This window comes from Mesoplodon densirostris, chromosome 16 (genome assembly GCF_025265405.1).
Source record: "Mesoplodon densirostris isolate mMesDen1 chromosome 16, mMesDen1 primary haplotype, whole genome shotgun sequence".
In the NCBI taxonomy this organism is placed as follows: domain Eukaryota; kingdom Metazoa; phylum Chordata; class Mammalia; order Artiodactyla; family Ziphiidae; genus Mesoplodon; species Mesoplodon densirostris.
The window spans coordinates 43,104,983-43,120,713 of record NC_082676.1 but is presented as its reverse complement, the minus strand read 5'-3'; the positions used below and the strand labels follow the sequence as shown (position 1 = coordinate 43,120,713).

The 15,731-nt window shown below is 39.2% G+C and overlaps 1 protein-coding gene across 4 annotated transcripts in view; it reads left to right on the top strand.

The window, feature by feature from the left end:
* Positions 1-15,731, top strand: part of LOC132476085 (S-adenosyl-L-methionine-dependent tRNA 4-demethylwyosine synthase TYW1) — a 211,834-nt gene that overhangs the window by 15,528 nt on the left and 180,575 nt on the right. For 3 of the 4 annotated variants that reach the window (XM_060077809.1, XM_060077806.1, XM_060077808.1), the window contains exon 7: positions 4,470-4,592. In XM_060077809.1, the coding sequence (XP_059933792.1) occupies positions 4,470-4,592 (123 nt within the window). The remainder of the gene's footprint in view (positions 1-4,469; positions 4,593-15,731) is intronic. The other variant, XM_060077807.1, reaches the window with a different exon arrangement.

Sequence of the window (15,731 nt, the reverse complement as noted above, 5' to 3'; positions counted from 1 at the left end):
GTTTATTTCTGGATTCTGTTCCACTGATCTATATGTCTCTCCTTAGGTCAGTACCACACTGTAGATTTGTAGTTAAGTTTTTACATCAGGAGTCCTCCTACTTTGTTCTTTTTCAATGTTGTTTTGGTTATTTTGGGTTCCTTGCAATTTCATATGAATTTGAGAAGTGGTCTTTCCATTTCTGCAAAACACATTGTTGGGCTTTTGATAGGGACTGTATTGAGTTTGTAGATCACTTTGGATAGTATTGTCATCCTAACAGTATAAAGTCTTTCAGTCCATAAACACAGGCTGTCTTTCCATTTATTTATGTGGTCTTTAGTTCCTTTAAGCAATATTTTGAGTTTTCAGTGTCCAAGTGTTTTACCTTGGTTAAATTTTTTCTTACGTATTTTATTCCATTAGAAGCTATTGAATTCCACAGTCATCAGAGAAGATACTTTGGTTGATTTTAATCTTGTTTTGTGGCCTACTGTATGGTCTGTCCTGGAGAATATTCCATGTGCACTTGAGAAAAATGTGTAGTCTTCTGTTTTTGGGTGGAATGTTCTGTATATATCCGTTAGGTCTAATGGATTATAGTGTTGTCCCAGTCCTCTATTTCCTTATTGATCTTCTATCCAGTTGTTCTCTCCATTATTGAAAGTGGGGTATTGAAGTTTCCAACTGTTGTAGAATTATCTTTTCTCCCTTCAATTTGTCAATTTTTACTTCATATGTTTTGGGCTCTGTTAGGTCCATGTATGTTTATAATCAATTAAGTCTTCTTGGTGGGTTAATACTTTTATCAATATATAATATCCTTTGTCTCTTGTAACAATTCTTGGCTTAAATCCTATTTTGTCTGATGTTTGTATAGCTACCCTTGCTCTCTTTTGGTTATTATTTGCATGGCATATCTTTCTTTTTTTTATGTTTTTTTTTTTTTTTTTGGCTGTGCCACGTGTCTTGCAGGATCTTAGTTCTCCAACCAGGGATCAAACCCAGGCCCCCTACAGTGGAAGCATAGAGTCCTAACCACTGGACCACCAGTGAATTCCCTGGAATATCTTTTTCTATACTTTGACTTTCAACCTGTTTTTATCTTTGTAGCTAATGTGAGTCTCTTTTAGACAAAGTGGAGTTGGTTCCCTTCCTTCTTCTTTGTTTTGATCCATTCTACTTGTCTCTGCCTTTTAATTGGAGAGTTTAACCCATTTTCACTTATAATAATTACTGATAAGCAAACGCTTCTGTCATTTAATTATACTTTCTATATATTTTACATCTTTTCCTTAATTTTTCCATTACTGCTGCCTTTTGTGTTTTATTGTTTTTTTTTGTAGTGTACTAATTTGATTCCTTTCTCACTTTCATTTCTGTACATTTTTTTTTTTTTTTTTGCTGTACGCGGGCCTCTCACTGCTGTGGCCTCTCCCGTGGCGGAGCACAGGCTCCGGACACACAGGCTCCGCGGCCATGGCTCGCGGGCCCAGCCGCTCCGCGGCATGTGGGATCTTCCGGGATCGGGGCACGAACCTGCGTCCCCTGCATCGGCAGGCGGACTCCCAACCACTGCGCCACCAGGGAAGCCCCCATTTCTGTACATTTTTAAGTTATTTTTTGGTAGTCACCCTGGGGATTGCAGGTAACCTCTTTGACTTACACCACTCTATTTGAATTAATATCACCTTTATATACAAAAACTGTGCTCCTATTCAGCTCTGTCACGTCCCCTCTATGTTATTGTTGTCACAAATTATGAGTTTACATGTTGTGTGCTCATTAACATGGATTTATAGTTAGTTATTTTATGCGTTTGTCTTTTAAATCATATAGGGAAAAAGGAATTATAAACAAAAATTACAGTAATACTGACTTTTGTATTTAACCTATATACCTGACTTTAATTTTCCTTTTTCTTGGTTCCGTGTTTACTTGGTTTTTGTAAGCCTTTGACTAATTCTTAGAGTTCTGACAAAATGACATCTGTTGGTTTTTGCTTAATTTTTAGTTGTGTCTGTGGGGGAACAAGCCCTTGGAGTTACCTACTCTGGCGTTTTTGCTGATACAACTCATAGTTTTTAACATTTCAAAAATTTAAGTTAAAAAATACTTTTAAAATCAAAAGTAACACTTGTACATATAAAACTTCAAATAGTACTTAGAGGGTTATAATTATACACTGTACTTCCTTGTCTATTTCTATCTAATTCTTATTTTCCCAAGGCAGCCACTTTTAATTCTTTTACCTTTTTCATTTATATTCTTAAATAATAGTCCCAGGGCTTCCCTGGTGGCGCAGTGGTTGAGCGTCCGCCTGCCGATGCAGGGGACATGGGTTCGTGCCCCGGTCTGGGAAGATCCCACATGGCGCGGAGCGGCTGGGCCCGTGAGCCATGGCCGCTGAGCCTGCGCGTCCGGAGCCTGTGCTCCGCAACGGGAGAGGCCACAACGGTGAGAGGCCCGCGTACCGCAAAAAAAAAAAAAAAAAAATAGTCCCTTCCTGCTATGGATTTTTAAAAAAATTTCAAAATCACACACACACACACACAGCATCACTTCCCTTCCTCTTGTATGGTTGTATCACACTTTCTGCTTGAACCATTATTCACTGTCATTATTGTAACTGTGTACATATTTGTGTATCTGCCCTATATACTAGATAATTATATTTTTATTCTTCTTTTTTTTTTTTGTGGTACGCGGGCCTCTCACTGCTGTGGCCTCTTCCGTTGCGGAGCACAGGCTCCGGACGCGCAGGCTCAGCAGCCATGGCTCACGGGCCCAGCCACTCCGCGGCATGTGGGATCCTCCCAGACTGGGGCACGAACCCGTGTCCCCTGCATCGGCAGGCGGACTCCCAATGACTGCGCCACCAGGGAAGCCCTATATTTTTATTCTTATACATTTATTCTCCTTAAGATTATTGCTGCACTTTAAAAAATAAATTTATTTATTTATATTGTATTTTTGGCTATGTTTGGTCTTCGTTGCCACGCACCGGCTTTCTCTAGTTGTGGCGAGTGGGGGCTACTCTTCGTTGTGGTGCGCGGGCTTCTCATTGCGGTGGCTTCTCTTGTTATGGAGCATGGGTTCTAGGTGCACGGTCTTCAGTAGTTGTGGCACGCAGGCTCAGTAGTTGTGGCTCACGGGCTTTAGAGTGCAGGCTCAGTAGTTGTGGTGCATGGGCTTAATTGCTCCGCAGCATGTGGGATCTTCCCAGACCAGGGCTTGAACCCGTGTCCCCTGCATTGGCAGGCGGCTTCTTAACCACTGTGCCACCAGGGAAGTCCCCTGTTGCTACATATGTTTTGATTTCTCTGTAACCATCACTAATTCTAGAACTAACAGAACTGAAAGTTGTTTTTCAGTATTCTGTAGTTGTTATTGATTCTTGGTGGCTTCTCGTTTGCCCTCTCCTTCTGCTCCACTGTGGCGTGGCTGCCCTCTAAGCCTTGCTGCAGCTGAAGTCCTGTGTCTTCCATCCACAGCCTTCCTCTCGCCAGCTTCTTGGGTTCCCTAATTCTTGTGTCTCATATCTTCTTATCTCTCTACTGACTCTTGTTTTTTGGAGCACATTCTCCAGTAGCTCTTTGAGAAAGGGTGTTTTAAAGGTGGATTTTCAGACATTTCGTATCTGTGAGTCTTTATCCCATCTTCACAGTTGATTGATTTTTTGGCTGTGTATAGAATTCTAGATGGGAGTCATTTTCTTTCAGAAAATGGAATGCATGATCCATTGTCTTCTAGTTAGGAGTGGAACCCAAGTTTAATTTGGTTCTGAATTTGCATTATATAATCTTTCTTCACCCTTCCTAGAAACCTTAAAACCTCCAAATAAAATCCCTCTAACCATCTATTCTTTTCTCCGTTCTTTCCCCCAAATTCTGTGCGTGTTTTTCTTGCTTTCTCTGCTTGTACAGAACATTTTTTCTTGTTTATCTTTACACCAAGGATGCAGCCTTGTGGAGTCCCCAGCTTTGACTCTTGTCTCCTGTGTAAGAATTTCCTCCTAGTGTCACCCCTTCAACTTTACCTGCTCTTCCCTTGTCCTGTTCCTCTGTCAAAATAGATTCCACAGATTCAGCAGACACTCTCAGCTCCATTTGTCACTTACCTCCTAGGATTCCCCTTTTTAGTTCATATTTGTCTTTGGATTCCTTACGTTTTTGCCAACTCCATAATACGTTTAAAATTATGCTTTTAAAATGTAGGGACTTCCCTGGCAGTCCAGTGGTTAAGACTCCATGGTTCCACTGCAGCTTTGTAGGCCATATTGTTTCTGTTGCAGCTATCAGCTCTGCCATATTATTAAGAAAGTAGTCATAGATAATGTATAAATGATGGGCTCCTTTAGATTTGGCCTGAGGCTGGCTGGCCTCTAGCCTAAAATATCTCAAGTCCATCCAGTGAACTTACAATCTGGGAAGGAATATTAGACACTTTGCTACTTTGCACAGTGTATTTCTGAAGCATTGATGTTCCAGCAGGAAGAGCCCTTTGGGAGCACCAGTGAGGAAGAGTCTGGTACTGAAGACCATCAGAGTCTAAAATCTGTCATTGATGTTGAAGACCTCGGCAAGATTATGGATCGTATGAAGAAAGAAAAGGTACTGTAATTTTGGGAAATGGTGAGCTGGGATCCTACAGTTGGTTGACATCTAGCATCTGTATTGGTGCATAGTCCATCTGAGCTCATAATTGGACAGTTTTATTTCTTTACCTCCTGTTTTGAGAGTTTTATACTTTTTTTGGCCATTTTAACATGAGTTTTGTGAAAATCTTTCTCAGCCCTGTGGAAATGAGCTCGTAGTAGAATAGACATAACTGAGGAAAGGGTAGATGGTTAGAGGGACTTTCCTCAGCGTTGTGGCTGAAGATGACAGGATGAGCAGCATGATGAGATTGGTGTTGAGATTCCCAGTGGAACCCTCATGTAAAAGTGCTTCCCTGTCATAGACTGAGTGGTGTTGGGCTTAGGGATGGCACAGTGGTCTATGGGTGTTGAGGTCAGCTTAGGTGGAGGCCCTAGGAATCTAGGAAATGTTCATCTAGGTCTTAGTTACTCGAAGAGTAAGAGAATGTATGGTGTAGTAGGATTTTATGCAGAGTCTAATGATCTAAAGTTGAAATAACATTATATATACAATAATATAAAAATATAAAGTCTCAATTTATGTGTGAGTTTTGGGAAATGAGAATATCCTAAGGTAAAAATGTATCGAATGCATACGTCTTAGAAACAAAAGAAGCAAACTGTGGAAGAATCCAGGAAAACCTATGATAAAATTAACACAAACTCAAATGAAACAGTTCAGTAAGGCAGCAGGCCATAGTAAGGTAAAAAGTCAACGCCCTTTATATTCCCAGATAATAACCAGTTAGAAGCTGTGGTGGGAGAGGACCCCATTTACAGCAGCTACATAAAAAATAAGCACGCACATAGGGGTACACTTCTGAAGAAATAATCTTAAATCTCTACGAGGAAGACTTTAAAACATTCCTGGAAGATGTAAAAGTGCCTTGAACAAATGAAAAGACCTTCCTCGTTTTTAGATATGGTGACTCAGTATTGTAACGCTGTCAGTTCTTTTAAGTTAATACATACATTTGATGCAATCCCATTAAAATTCCAGTAAGGTATTTTTTTTTGGAGCTAAACTGATTGATTCATGTGGAAAAGTAAACATGCAAGGGTAGTTAGGGAAACTTTGGCAAAAGTCATAATGAGAAAGGCTAGCCCTACCAGGTATTTAAACTTACTACAAGGCATCTGTAACTGACACTGTGGTACTGGCTCCCGATGAGACAGACAGACCAATGCAACAGAATAAAATTCCAGGAATAGATCCAAGAATATACGGAATTTCATATATGATAAAGGTGGTGTCTCTTTTCCCCAGGGGGAAGATATACTTTTAAGATAAATGATGTTGACAACTGGCTAGCTACTTATGAAAAGATAAGTTGGCTCTGAACCTCATACATAGATCAGGATAAACTCCAATCTGAGTTAGATCTCCAATTAGAGATATAAATGTTGAAAAATATGTAAATAATAGAATTAGATGCATTATTTAAAACTTGAAGAAAGATTTTATATATGATCTGAAATCTGGAAACAATAAAACATTGAATATCAGTGATTTTTAAAAAAATTCACATGGCTATAAACAAAATCAAAAGACAAATGATAAAGTGAGGGAAAATATTTGCCCCTTATACTATAAAGAAGGAGTTAATTTTTCTACCATACACAGCACTCTTAAAAATTGAATGAAAGGGCCTCCCTGGTGGCGCAGTGGTTAAGAGTCCACCTGCCGATGCAGGGGATACGGGTTCGTGCCCCAGTCTGGGAGGATCCCATATGCCGCGGAGCGGCTGGGCCCGTGAGCCATGGCCGCTGGGCCTGCGCATCCGGAGCCTGTGCTCCGCAACGGGAGAGGCCACAACAGTGAGAGGCCCGCATACCGCAAAAAAAAAAAGAAAAAAAAAAAAATTGAATGAAAAAAAAGAAGACTTTAGGGCTTCCCTGGTGGTGCAGTGGTTGAGAGTCCGCCTGCCGATGCAGGGGACATGGGTTCGTGCCCCGGTCCGGGAGGATCCCACATGCCATGGAGCAGCTGGGTCCGTGAGCCATGGCCGCTGAGCCTGCGCGTCCGGAGCCTGTGCTCTGCAACGGGAGAGGCCACAACAGTGAGAGGCCCGCATACCGCAAAAAAAAAAAAAAGAAGACTTTAGTAGAAAAAAATAGGAAAAACACATGAATAGGCGAGTCTCAGAAAAACCTCTACAAATAGACTTTAAACATATGGAAAAATCCTCAAATTCACTCATAATAAAGGACATGCAAATTAAAACTACATTGATATACATTTCTCACCTAGAAAAATAGCAGAAATTCAAAAGTTGGACAACGCACAATTGGTGAGGCTCTGTGGAAACAGGCACCCATACCTTTCTGATGAGAGTCCAGAATGGTATACCCGTATGCAGGGGCTTTTGGCAGTCTTTACCAAATTCACACGCATTTACACGTGATCCAGCAGGCCGAGATGTATAAATTTGCCTTGAAGATACATCTTCACAAATACAAAACAGCATCTGCACAAGGTTATGCCTTGCAGCAAGTATAACAAACAGCTGTTGGATACTGGCTGAAAAAAGCATGATGTACCCATACAGTATAATATTGTTGTACAGCTGTGAAAAATAATAAAGCGGATCCATATGCATTAATGTGATTTCCAGGTGGTATGATTTGGAGGCTGATATGAACTTAAGATTTAAAAAAATTTACGTTATTGTCATGTTATATTTGCAAATTTATAATTTAAGTGTGTGTGCGTATAAATAATATTTTGTGGCTGTGTTTGTTGAAAGGACCTTTCATGTTCTGACACCAGCTAACACCCAGTTAATTCAAATGACCTGCAGTTCAATTCAGTTCTGACACTACCTGGAGTTAGTGTCAGACCCCACAGGTTTAGGGGATAGTCCTGTGCAAGACTGTCCCCACTTCAGTGGTAGCTGTAAGTCTGAGGGTCCACTTGGACTTCTGACCAACTGGTCATAAGTATGGGGGTTCTCATGTCCGATCCCCTCACGTTCGATAATTTGCTAGGATGACTCAACTCACTGAAAGCACTGTACAAATCTCCCTTGATTTGCAATGGTGTTATGTCCCAGTAAACCCATTTTAAGTTGAAAATTTTGTAAGTCAAAAACATATTTAATACACCTAACCTAGCAAACATCAAAGCTTAGCCTAACCTACCTTAAACATACTCAGAACACTTAAATTAGCCTACATTTGGGCAGAATCATCTAACATAAAGCCTGTTTTACAATAAAATGTTGAATGTTTCATGTAATTTATTGAATAGCATACTGAAAGTGGAAGAGTGGTTATAGGGGTACAGAATGGTTTTGAGTGTATTGGTTGTTTATGCTCCTCTGTGATTGTGTGGCTGACTGGGAGCCTTGGCTTGCTGGCATCACAAGAGTGTATTGTACTGCATATGGCTAGCCTGGGAAAAGACCAAAATTCAAAATTCAAAGTAAGGTGTCTACTAAATTTGTATCGCTTTCGCAGCATTGAACCATTGTCAGGGACTTACGGTTACAGTTTTGTAGTGAAGGATACAAATCAGAAACCACCAAATGGAAAGGAAGTATAGGGCAAGATCTGAGAGTGGAGGGTTGGGGAAGAGACCCAGAGTTTCTGTGCCCCCTCATCGTGGAATCTTGGCACATCACCCCCCAACCCCATCTATGTGTTCACCACCTAGGAAGGCTCTACTGAGCTTTATTTTTTACTTTATAAATTTATTTGTTTATTTATTTATTTTTGGCTCCGTCGAGTCTTCATTGCAGTGCGCAGGCTTCTCATTGCAGTGGCTTCTCTTGTTGCAGACCACGGGCTCTAGGCGCGTGGGCTTCAGTAGTTGTGGCACGTGGGCTCAGTAGTGGCCTGCAGGCTCCAGAGTGCAGGCTCAGTAGTTGTGGAGCACAGGCTTAGTTGCTCCATAGCGTGTGAGATCTTCCTGGACCAGGGCTCGAACCCGTGTCCCCTGTGTTGGCAGGTGGATTCTGAACCACTGTGCCACCAGGGAAGCCCTCTACTGAGCTTTAGCATCCAGAATTTTCATTGGGGTTTCATTATGTAGGCATGATTAATTAGATAATTGGCCAGGTGTTTGAACTCAATCTCCAGCCAGCCTCCCCTCCCCCTCCTGTCTCTGGAGATCCAGCTGGCCCAAAGTTGCATTATGTGATTGTCTTCTGGTGACCAGCTCTCTTCCTGAAGCTATCTAGGGGCCCACTGTGAGTCACCTCATTAGCATAACAAAGACACTCCTGTCTCTTTTAGGAAATGCCAGGGTTTTTTGAAGCTCTGTGCCAGGAGCTAGGGACAAAGACCAGATGTATTCTTTATTGTGTCACAGACCTAGAAACAAAGAGTAAGCACTCAGATCTTGTTTTCTAAAATCATTACCCTACTAAAAGGAACTAGGGCTCCTTGAAGAAATGGCTGATTCCAGGGTTGGGGAAGGGAGCGTAACAGATGAACCTGGGTCGTCTTGTTGAGTAGGTAGGTCCTCAGTGTCTAAAGAATATAGGAACCAGCTTGAGGAGTTAACCACAAGCCAAATATGGGGCAGTTTGAACATCAAAAATCAACATAATGATTATACAATGAACATAATGGATTATATTACATCAAATTAAAATAAATCAATCCTTGTGCTACTCAAAAAAAAAAAAAGGGAGGCACAGGAGAAAGTCTTTTTTTTTGGATTTTTTTTTCTTTTAAAAATTTTATTGGACTATAATTGCTTTACAATGGTGTGTTAGTTTCTGCTGTATAATAAAGTGAATCAGCTATACATATATCCCCATATCTCCTCCCTCTTGCGTCTCCCTCCCACCCTCCCTATCACACCCACTAGGTGCACCAAGCTGATCACAAAGCACCAAGCTGATCTCCCTGTGTTATGTGGCTGCTTCCCACTAGCTATCTATTTTACATTTGGTAGTGTATATAAGTCCATGCCACTCTCACTTTGTCCCAGCTTACCCTTCCCCCCCCATGTGCTCAAGTCCATTCTCTACGTCTGCATCTTTATTCCTGTCCTGCCCCTAGGTTTTTCAGAACCTTTTTTTTTTCTTTTTAGATTCCATATATATGTGTTAGCATCCAGTATTTGTTTTTCTCTTTCTGACTTACTTCACTCTGTATGACAGTCTGTAGATCCATCCATGTCTCAACAAATGACCCAATTTCGTTCCTTTTTATAGCTGAGTAATATTCCATTGTATATATGTGCCACATCTTTATCCGTTCGTCTGTCGATGGGCATATAGGTTGCTTCCATGACCTGGCTATTGTAAATACTGCTGCAATGAACATTGGGGTGCATGTGTCTTTTTGAATTATGGTTTTCTCTGGGTATATGCCCAGTAGTGGGATTGCTGGATCATATGGTAATTCTATTTTTAGTTTTTTAAGGAACCTCCATACTGTTCTCCATAGTGGCTGTATCAATTTACATTCCCACCAACAGTGCAAGAGGGTTCCCTTTACTCCACACCCTGTCCAGCATTTGTTGTTTGTAGGTTTTCTGATGATGCCCATTCTTACTGGTATGAGGTGATACCTCATTGTAGTTTTGATTTACATTTCTCTAATTATTAGTGACATTGAGCAGCTTTTCAGGTGCTTCTTGGCCATCTGTATGTCTTCTTTGGGGAAATGTCTTAATTTAGGTCTTCTGCCCATTTTTGGATTGGGTTATTTGTTTTTTTAATATTGAGCTGCATGACCTGTTTATATATTTTGGAGATTAATCCTTTGTCCGTTGATTTGTTTGCAAATATTTTCTCCCATTCTGAGAGTTGTCTTTTGGTCTTGTTTATGGTTTCCTTTGCTGTGCAAAAGCTTTGAAGTTTCATTAGGTCCCATTTGTTTATTTTCGTTTTTATTTCCATTACTCTAGGAGGTGGATCAAAAAAGATCTTGCTGTGAGTTATGTCAAAGAGTGTTCTTCCTATGTTTTCTCTAAGAGGTTTATAGTGTCCGGTCTTACATTAGGTCTCTAATCCATTTTGAGTTTCTTTTTGTGTATGGTGTTAGGGAGTGTTCTAATTTCATTCTTTTACATGTAGCTGTCCATTTTTCCCAGCACCACTTATTGAAGAGACTGTCTTTTCTCCATTGTATATCCTTGCCTCCTTTGTCATAGATTAGTTGACCATATGTGCATGGGTTTATCTCTGGGCTTTCTATCTTGTTCCATTGATCTATGTTTCTGTTTTTGTGCCAGTACCATATTGTCTTGATTACTGTAGCTTCATAGTATAGTCTGAAGTCAGGGATTCTGATTCCTCCAGCTCCATTTTTTTCCCTCAAGACTGCTTTGGCTATTCGGGATCTTTTGTGTCTCCATACAAATTTTAAGATTCTTTGTTCTAGTTCTGTAATAAATGCCATTGGTAATTTGATAGGGATTGCATTGAATCTGTAGATTGCTTTGGGTAGTATAGTCATTTTCACAATGTTGATTCTTCCAGTCCAAGAGCATGGTATATCTCTCCATCTCTTGGTATCATCTTTAATTTCTTTCATCAGTGTCTTATAGTTTTCTGCATACAGGTCTTTTGTCTCCCTAGGTAGGTTTATTCCTAGGTATTTTATTCTTTTTGTTGCAATGGTAAATGGGAGTGTTTCCTTAATTTCTCTTTCAGATTTTTCATAATTAGTATATAGGAATGCAAGAGATTTCTATGCATTAATTTTGTATCCTGCAACTTTACCAAATTCATTGATTAGCTCTAGTAGTTTTCTGGTGGCATCGTTAGGATTCTCTATGTATAGTATCATGTCATCTGCACACAGTGACAGTTTTACTTCTTCTTTTCCAGTTTGTATTCCTTTTATTTCTTTTCCTTCTCTGATTGCCGTGGCTAGGACTTCCAAAACTATGTTGAATAATAGTGGCGAGAGTGGACAACCTTGTCTTGTTCCTGATCTTAGAGAAAATGCTTTCAGTTTTTCACCATTGAGAATGATGTTTGCTGTGGGTTTGTCGTATATGGCCTTTATTATGTTGAGGTAGGCTCCCTCTATGCCCGCTCTCTGGAGGGTTTTTATCATAAATGGGTGTTGAATTTTGTCAAAAGCTTTTTCTGCATCTATTGAGATGATCATATGGTTTTTATTCTTCAGTTTGTTAATATGATGTATCACATTGTTTGATTTGCATATATTGAAGAATCCCTGCATCCCTGGGATGAATCCCACTTGATCATGGTGTATGATCCTTTTAATGTGTTGTTGGATTCTGTTGGCTAGTATTTTGTTAAGGATTTTTGCATCTATATTCATCAGTGATATTGGTCTGTAATTTTCTTTTTTTGTAGTACCTTTGTCTGGTTTTGGTATCGGGGTGATGGTGGTCCCATAGAATGAGTTTGGGAGTGTTCCTTCCTCTGCAATTTTTTGGAAGAGTTTGAGAAGGATAGGTGTTAGCTCTTCTCTAAATGTTTGATGGAATTCACCTGTAAAGCCATCTGGTCCTGGACTTTTGTTTGTTGGAAGATTTTTAATCACAGTTTCAGTTTCATTACTTGTGATTGATCTGTTCATATTTTCTATTTCTTGCTGGTTCAGTCTTGGAAGGTTATACCTTTCTAAGAATTTGTCCACTTCTTCCAGGTTATCCATTTTATTGGCATAGAGTTGCTTGTAGTAGTCTCTGAGGATGCTTTGTATTTCTGTGGTGTCTGTTGTAACTTCTCCTTTTTCATTTCTAGATTTATTGATTTGAGTCCTCTCCCTCTTTTTCTTGATGAGTCTGGCTAATGGTTCATCAATTTTGTTTATCTTCTCAAAGAACCAGCTTTTAGTTTTATTGATCTTTGCTATTGTTTTCTTTGTTTCTATTTCATTTATTTCTGCTATGATCTTTATGATTTCCTTCCTTCTGCTAACTTTGGGTTTTGTTTGTTCTTTTTCTAGTTCCTTTAGGTGTAAGGTTAGATTGTTTATTTGAGATTTTTCTTGTTTCTTGAGGTAGGCTTGTACAGCTGTAAACTTCCCTCTTAGAACTGCTTTTGCTGCACCCCATAGGTTTTGGATCGTCGTGTTCTCATTGTCATTTGTCTCTGGGTATTTTTTGATTTCCTCTTTGATTTCTTCAGTGATCTCTTGGTTATTTAGTAATGTAGTGTTTAGCCTCCATGTGTTTGTGGCTTTTTATGTTTTTTTCCCTGTAATTCATTTCTAATCTCATAGTGTTGTGGTCAGAAAAGATGCTTGATATGATTTCAATTTTCTTAATTTTACTGAAGCTTGCTTTGTGACCCAAGATGTGATCTATCCTGGAGGATGTTCCTTGCGCACTTGAGAAGAAAGTGTAATCTGCTGTTTTTGGATGGAATGTCCTACAAATATCAATTAACTCTATCTGGTCTATTGTGTCATTTAAAGCTTCTGTTTCCTTATTTATTTTCATTTTGGATGATCTGTCCATTGGCGTAAGTGAGGTGTTAAAGTCCCCCACTATTATTGTGTTACTGTCGATTTCCTCTTTTATAGCTGTTAGCAGTTGCTTTATGTGTTGAGGTACTCCTATGTTGGGTGCATATATGTTTATAATTGTTATATCTTCTTCTTGGATTGATCCCTTGATCATTATGTAGTGTCCTTCCGTGTCTCTCATAAGGAGAAAGTCTTTACAGAAGGTTTACAGATTATAAATAAAGAGGGCATGATAGAATTAGAAAATTACCTCTTTGCAGTCCCTAGTGTAATAATTGATTTAAGCAAGGATTAGGTGAAATGTCTTTGAGGAACAGATATTGACTCAAAACATCATGCCAGGAACTAAACCACTTAGACGTGCCAAAAATAAATAAATCAATGGGGAAAAAAGAATCCCCTGTAGATTATTTACTAAGCATAAAGGCAAAAATGTACCTTTACAAAGAATCAAATTTAACATCATCATTTATGTTACAACTTGACCTTATGTACCTCCTGATATGATGTGTAGCAAGGTGTATACGACATCATCTATGCAATTTTGTGTCAAAAAAGTTTAACCTGAATCTAATGGGGAAACAATCAGACAAATCCAGAATGTGGAACAGTCTAGGCGACAACAGGCCAGGCTCTTTAAAGAGTCTATATTGTAGACAGTAACAACAACAGTAAAACATGGGGTGGGTGCTGTTCTAAGATTTTAAAAGACTAATGAAATATAAACAAATGCATTGTATAAACTTTGATCTTGAATCAAAGAGAAAAGGCCATTGTCTTGACATTTGAGGACATTTGAATTGAACTTTCTATTAGGTAATATTAGATTTATGTTAATTTTTCTCATTGTAATAATGGTGTTGTAGTTCTATAGGTTCATATCTTTTTCTTGGAGATGAATTTTGCAGTAATTTAAGGGTGAGGTGCTGTGGTGTCTGCAACATACTTTCAAGTGGTTTAGCAAAATTTTGTTTTTATACATAACACACATACATACATGTGTATTACAGGTGTGTGTGTGTGTGTGTGTGTGTTTATAGATAGATATTGATCAAGCAAAAGTAGTGAATCTAGGTGAAGGGAATGTGGGTCTTCATTGTACCTTTCAACTTTTCTGAAGTTTTCAAGATAAAGAGTGTCAGGGGAACTATTTTTCCATGCCCACAAAACAAAATAAAAGGCCCACAAAACAAAATAAAACAAACAAAAATACTAGTATCAACTGGATTATGAATTATTTATGACATTGCCATATGAGAATATCTACCATTTTTTGATAGGACTAGTAGGTGAATAGTTTTGAATTATATAAAAGTCTTGAGTACTTATTATATCTGTAAAACATGAAGACCTAATTTTACTCTGGGTAGACTCATATGATAGCAAATGGTAATTTAAGGAAACAAATTTAACGATTATTTATTTAATTTTGACTAGTTAAAATTAAAATTTTTTTTCACTATAGGGACTTCCCTGGCGGTCCAGTGGTTAAGACTCTGTGCTTCCACTGCAGGGGGTGTGGGTTCGATCCCTGGTCGGTGAACTAAGATCACACAAGCTGAGTGGCTCAGCCAAAAAAAATTAAATTAAATTAAATTAAAAAATTTTTTTTTCACTATAAATTAACATACTTGTAATAATGAAAATTTGGAAAATAGAGAAAGGGCAAAAACCTACCAGTAATTCCATCTCCTCAGAAAAAATCACTATTAGTAATTAAATAAATACTGGAATATTTATTTAAATTTTATTTCATATGCACCTAAATTTCTATTTTTAAAATAATTTATTTATTTATTTATTTATGGCTGCATTGGGTCTTCGTTGCTGTGTGCAGGCTTCCTCTAGTTTCAGAGAGCGCAGGCTACTCTTCATTGCGGTGTGCGGGCTTCTCATTGCGGTGGCTTCTCTTGTTGCAGAGCATGGGCTCTAGGTGCATGGACTTCAGTAGTTGTGGCACGCGGGCTCAGTAGTTGTGGCTCGCTGGCTCAGTAGTTGTGGCTCGCTGGCTCTAGAGCGCAGGCTGAGTTGTTGTGGTTCACGGGCTTAGTTGCTTTGCGGCATGTGGGATCCTACTGGACCAGGGCTCAAACCTGTGTCCCCTGCATTGGCAGGCAGATTCCTAACCACTGCGCAACCAGGGAAGTCCCTAAATCTCTATTTTATTATAAAAATGTTTATCATATTCTTCAGACAGTCTTTATAGCCTTATTTAAAAAATCTTACAGAAAAATCTTTCTAAAGTAATAAATACTGGTATAGTCTATGTTACAACAAGGATTACTTTTGGGAAGTTATCATAAAAGCTGCTTTATTTTGAGTTTTACTGTCCTTTTTCAACCTGCATGGGAGGGAGACCCCTTCCCCTGTCATGGGATGAAAACTCTGGTGGACTCCATGACTTTTCTGGTCATTTTTGGTCATAAAGTATGACAGGCACTTTAAGGTACAAAGTCTTAATTTGGCGGTAGAATGTCCAGTCCTATGTAATACTAAGTAATACTAAATAAACGCAGTCAAAGTTTCCAGTTTAATTCAAAGTGAAACTTCTCTCCTCCTTATTGTCTGCTCTCTGTCCTATTTGCTAATAGCTATTTTATAATATCTCCTTAGGGTTTGGGGCGTGGGTTGGGGAAGCAGGAGATAAAGAGAAGTGGGAAAGTTCTTACTTGGCACTGTCACAAGGGGACTTTGTGCTCTCTCGTTG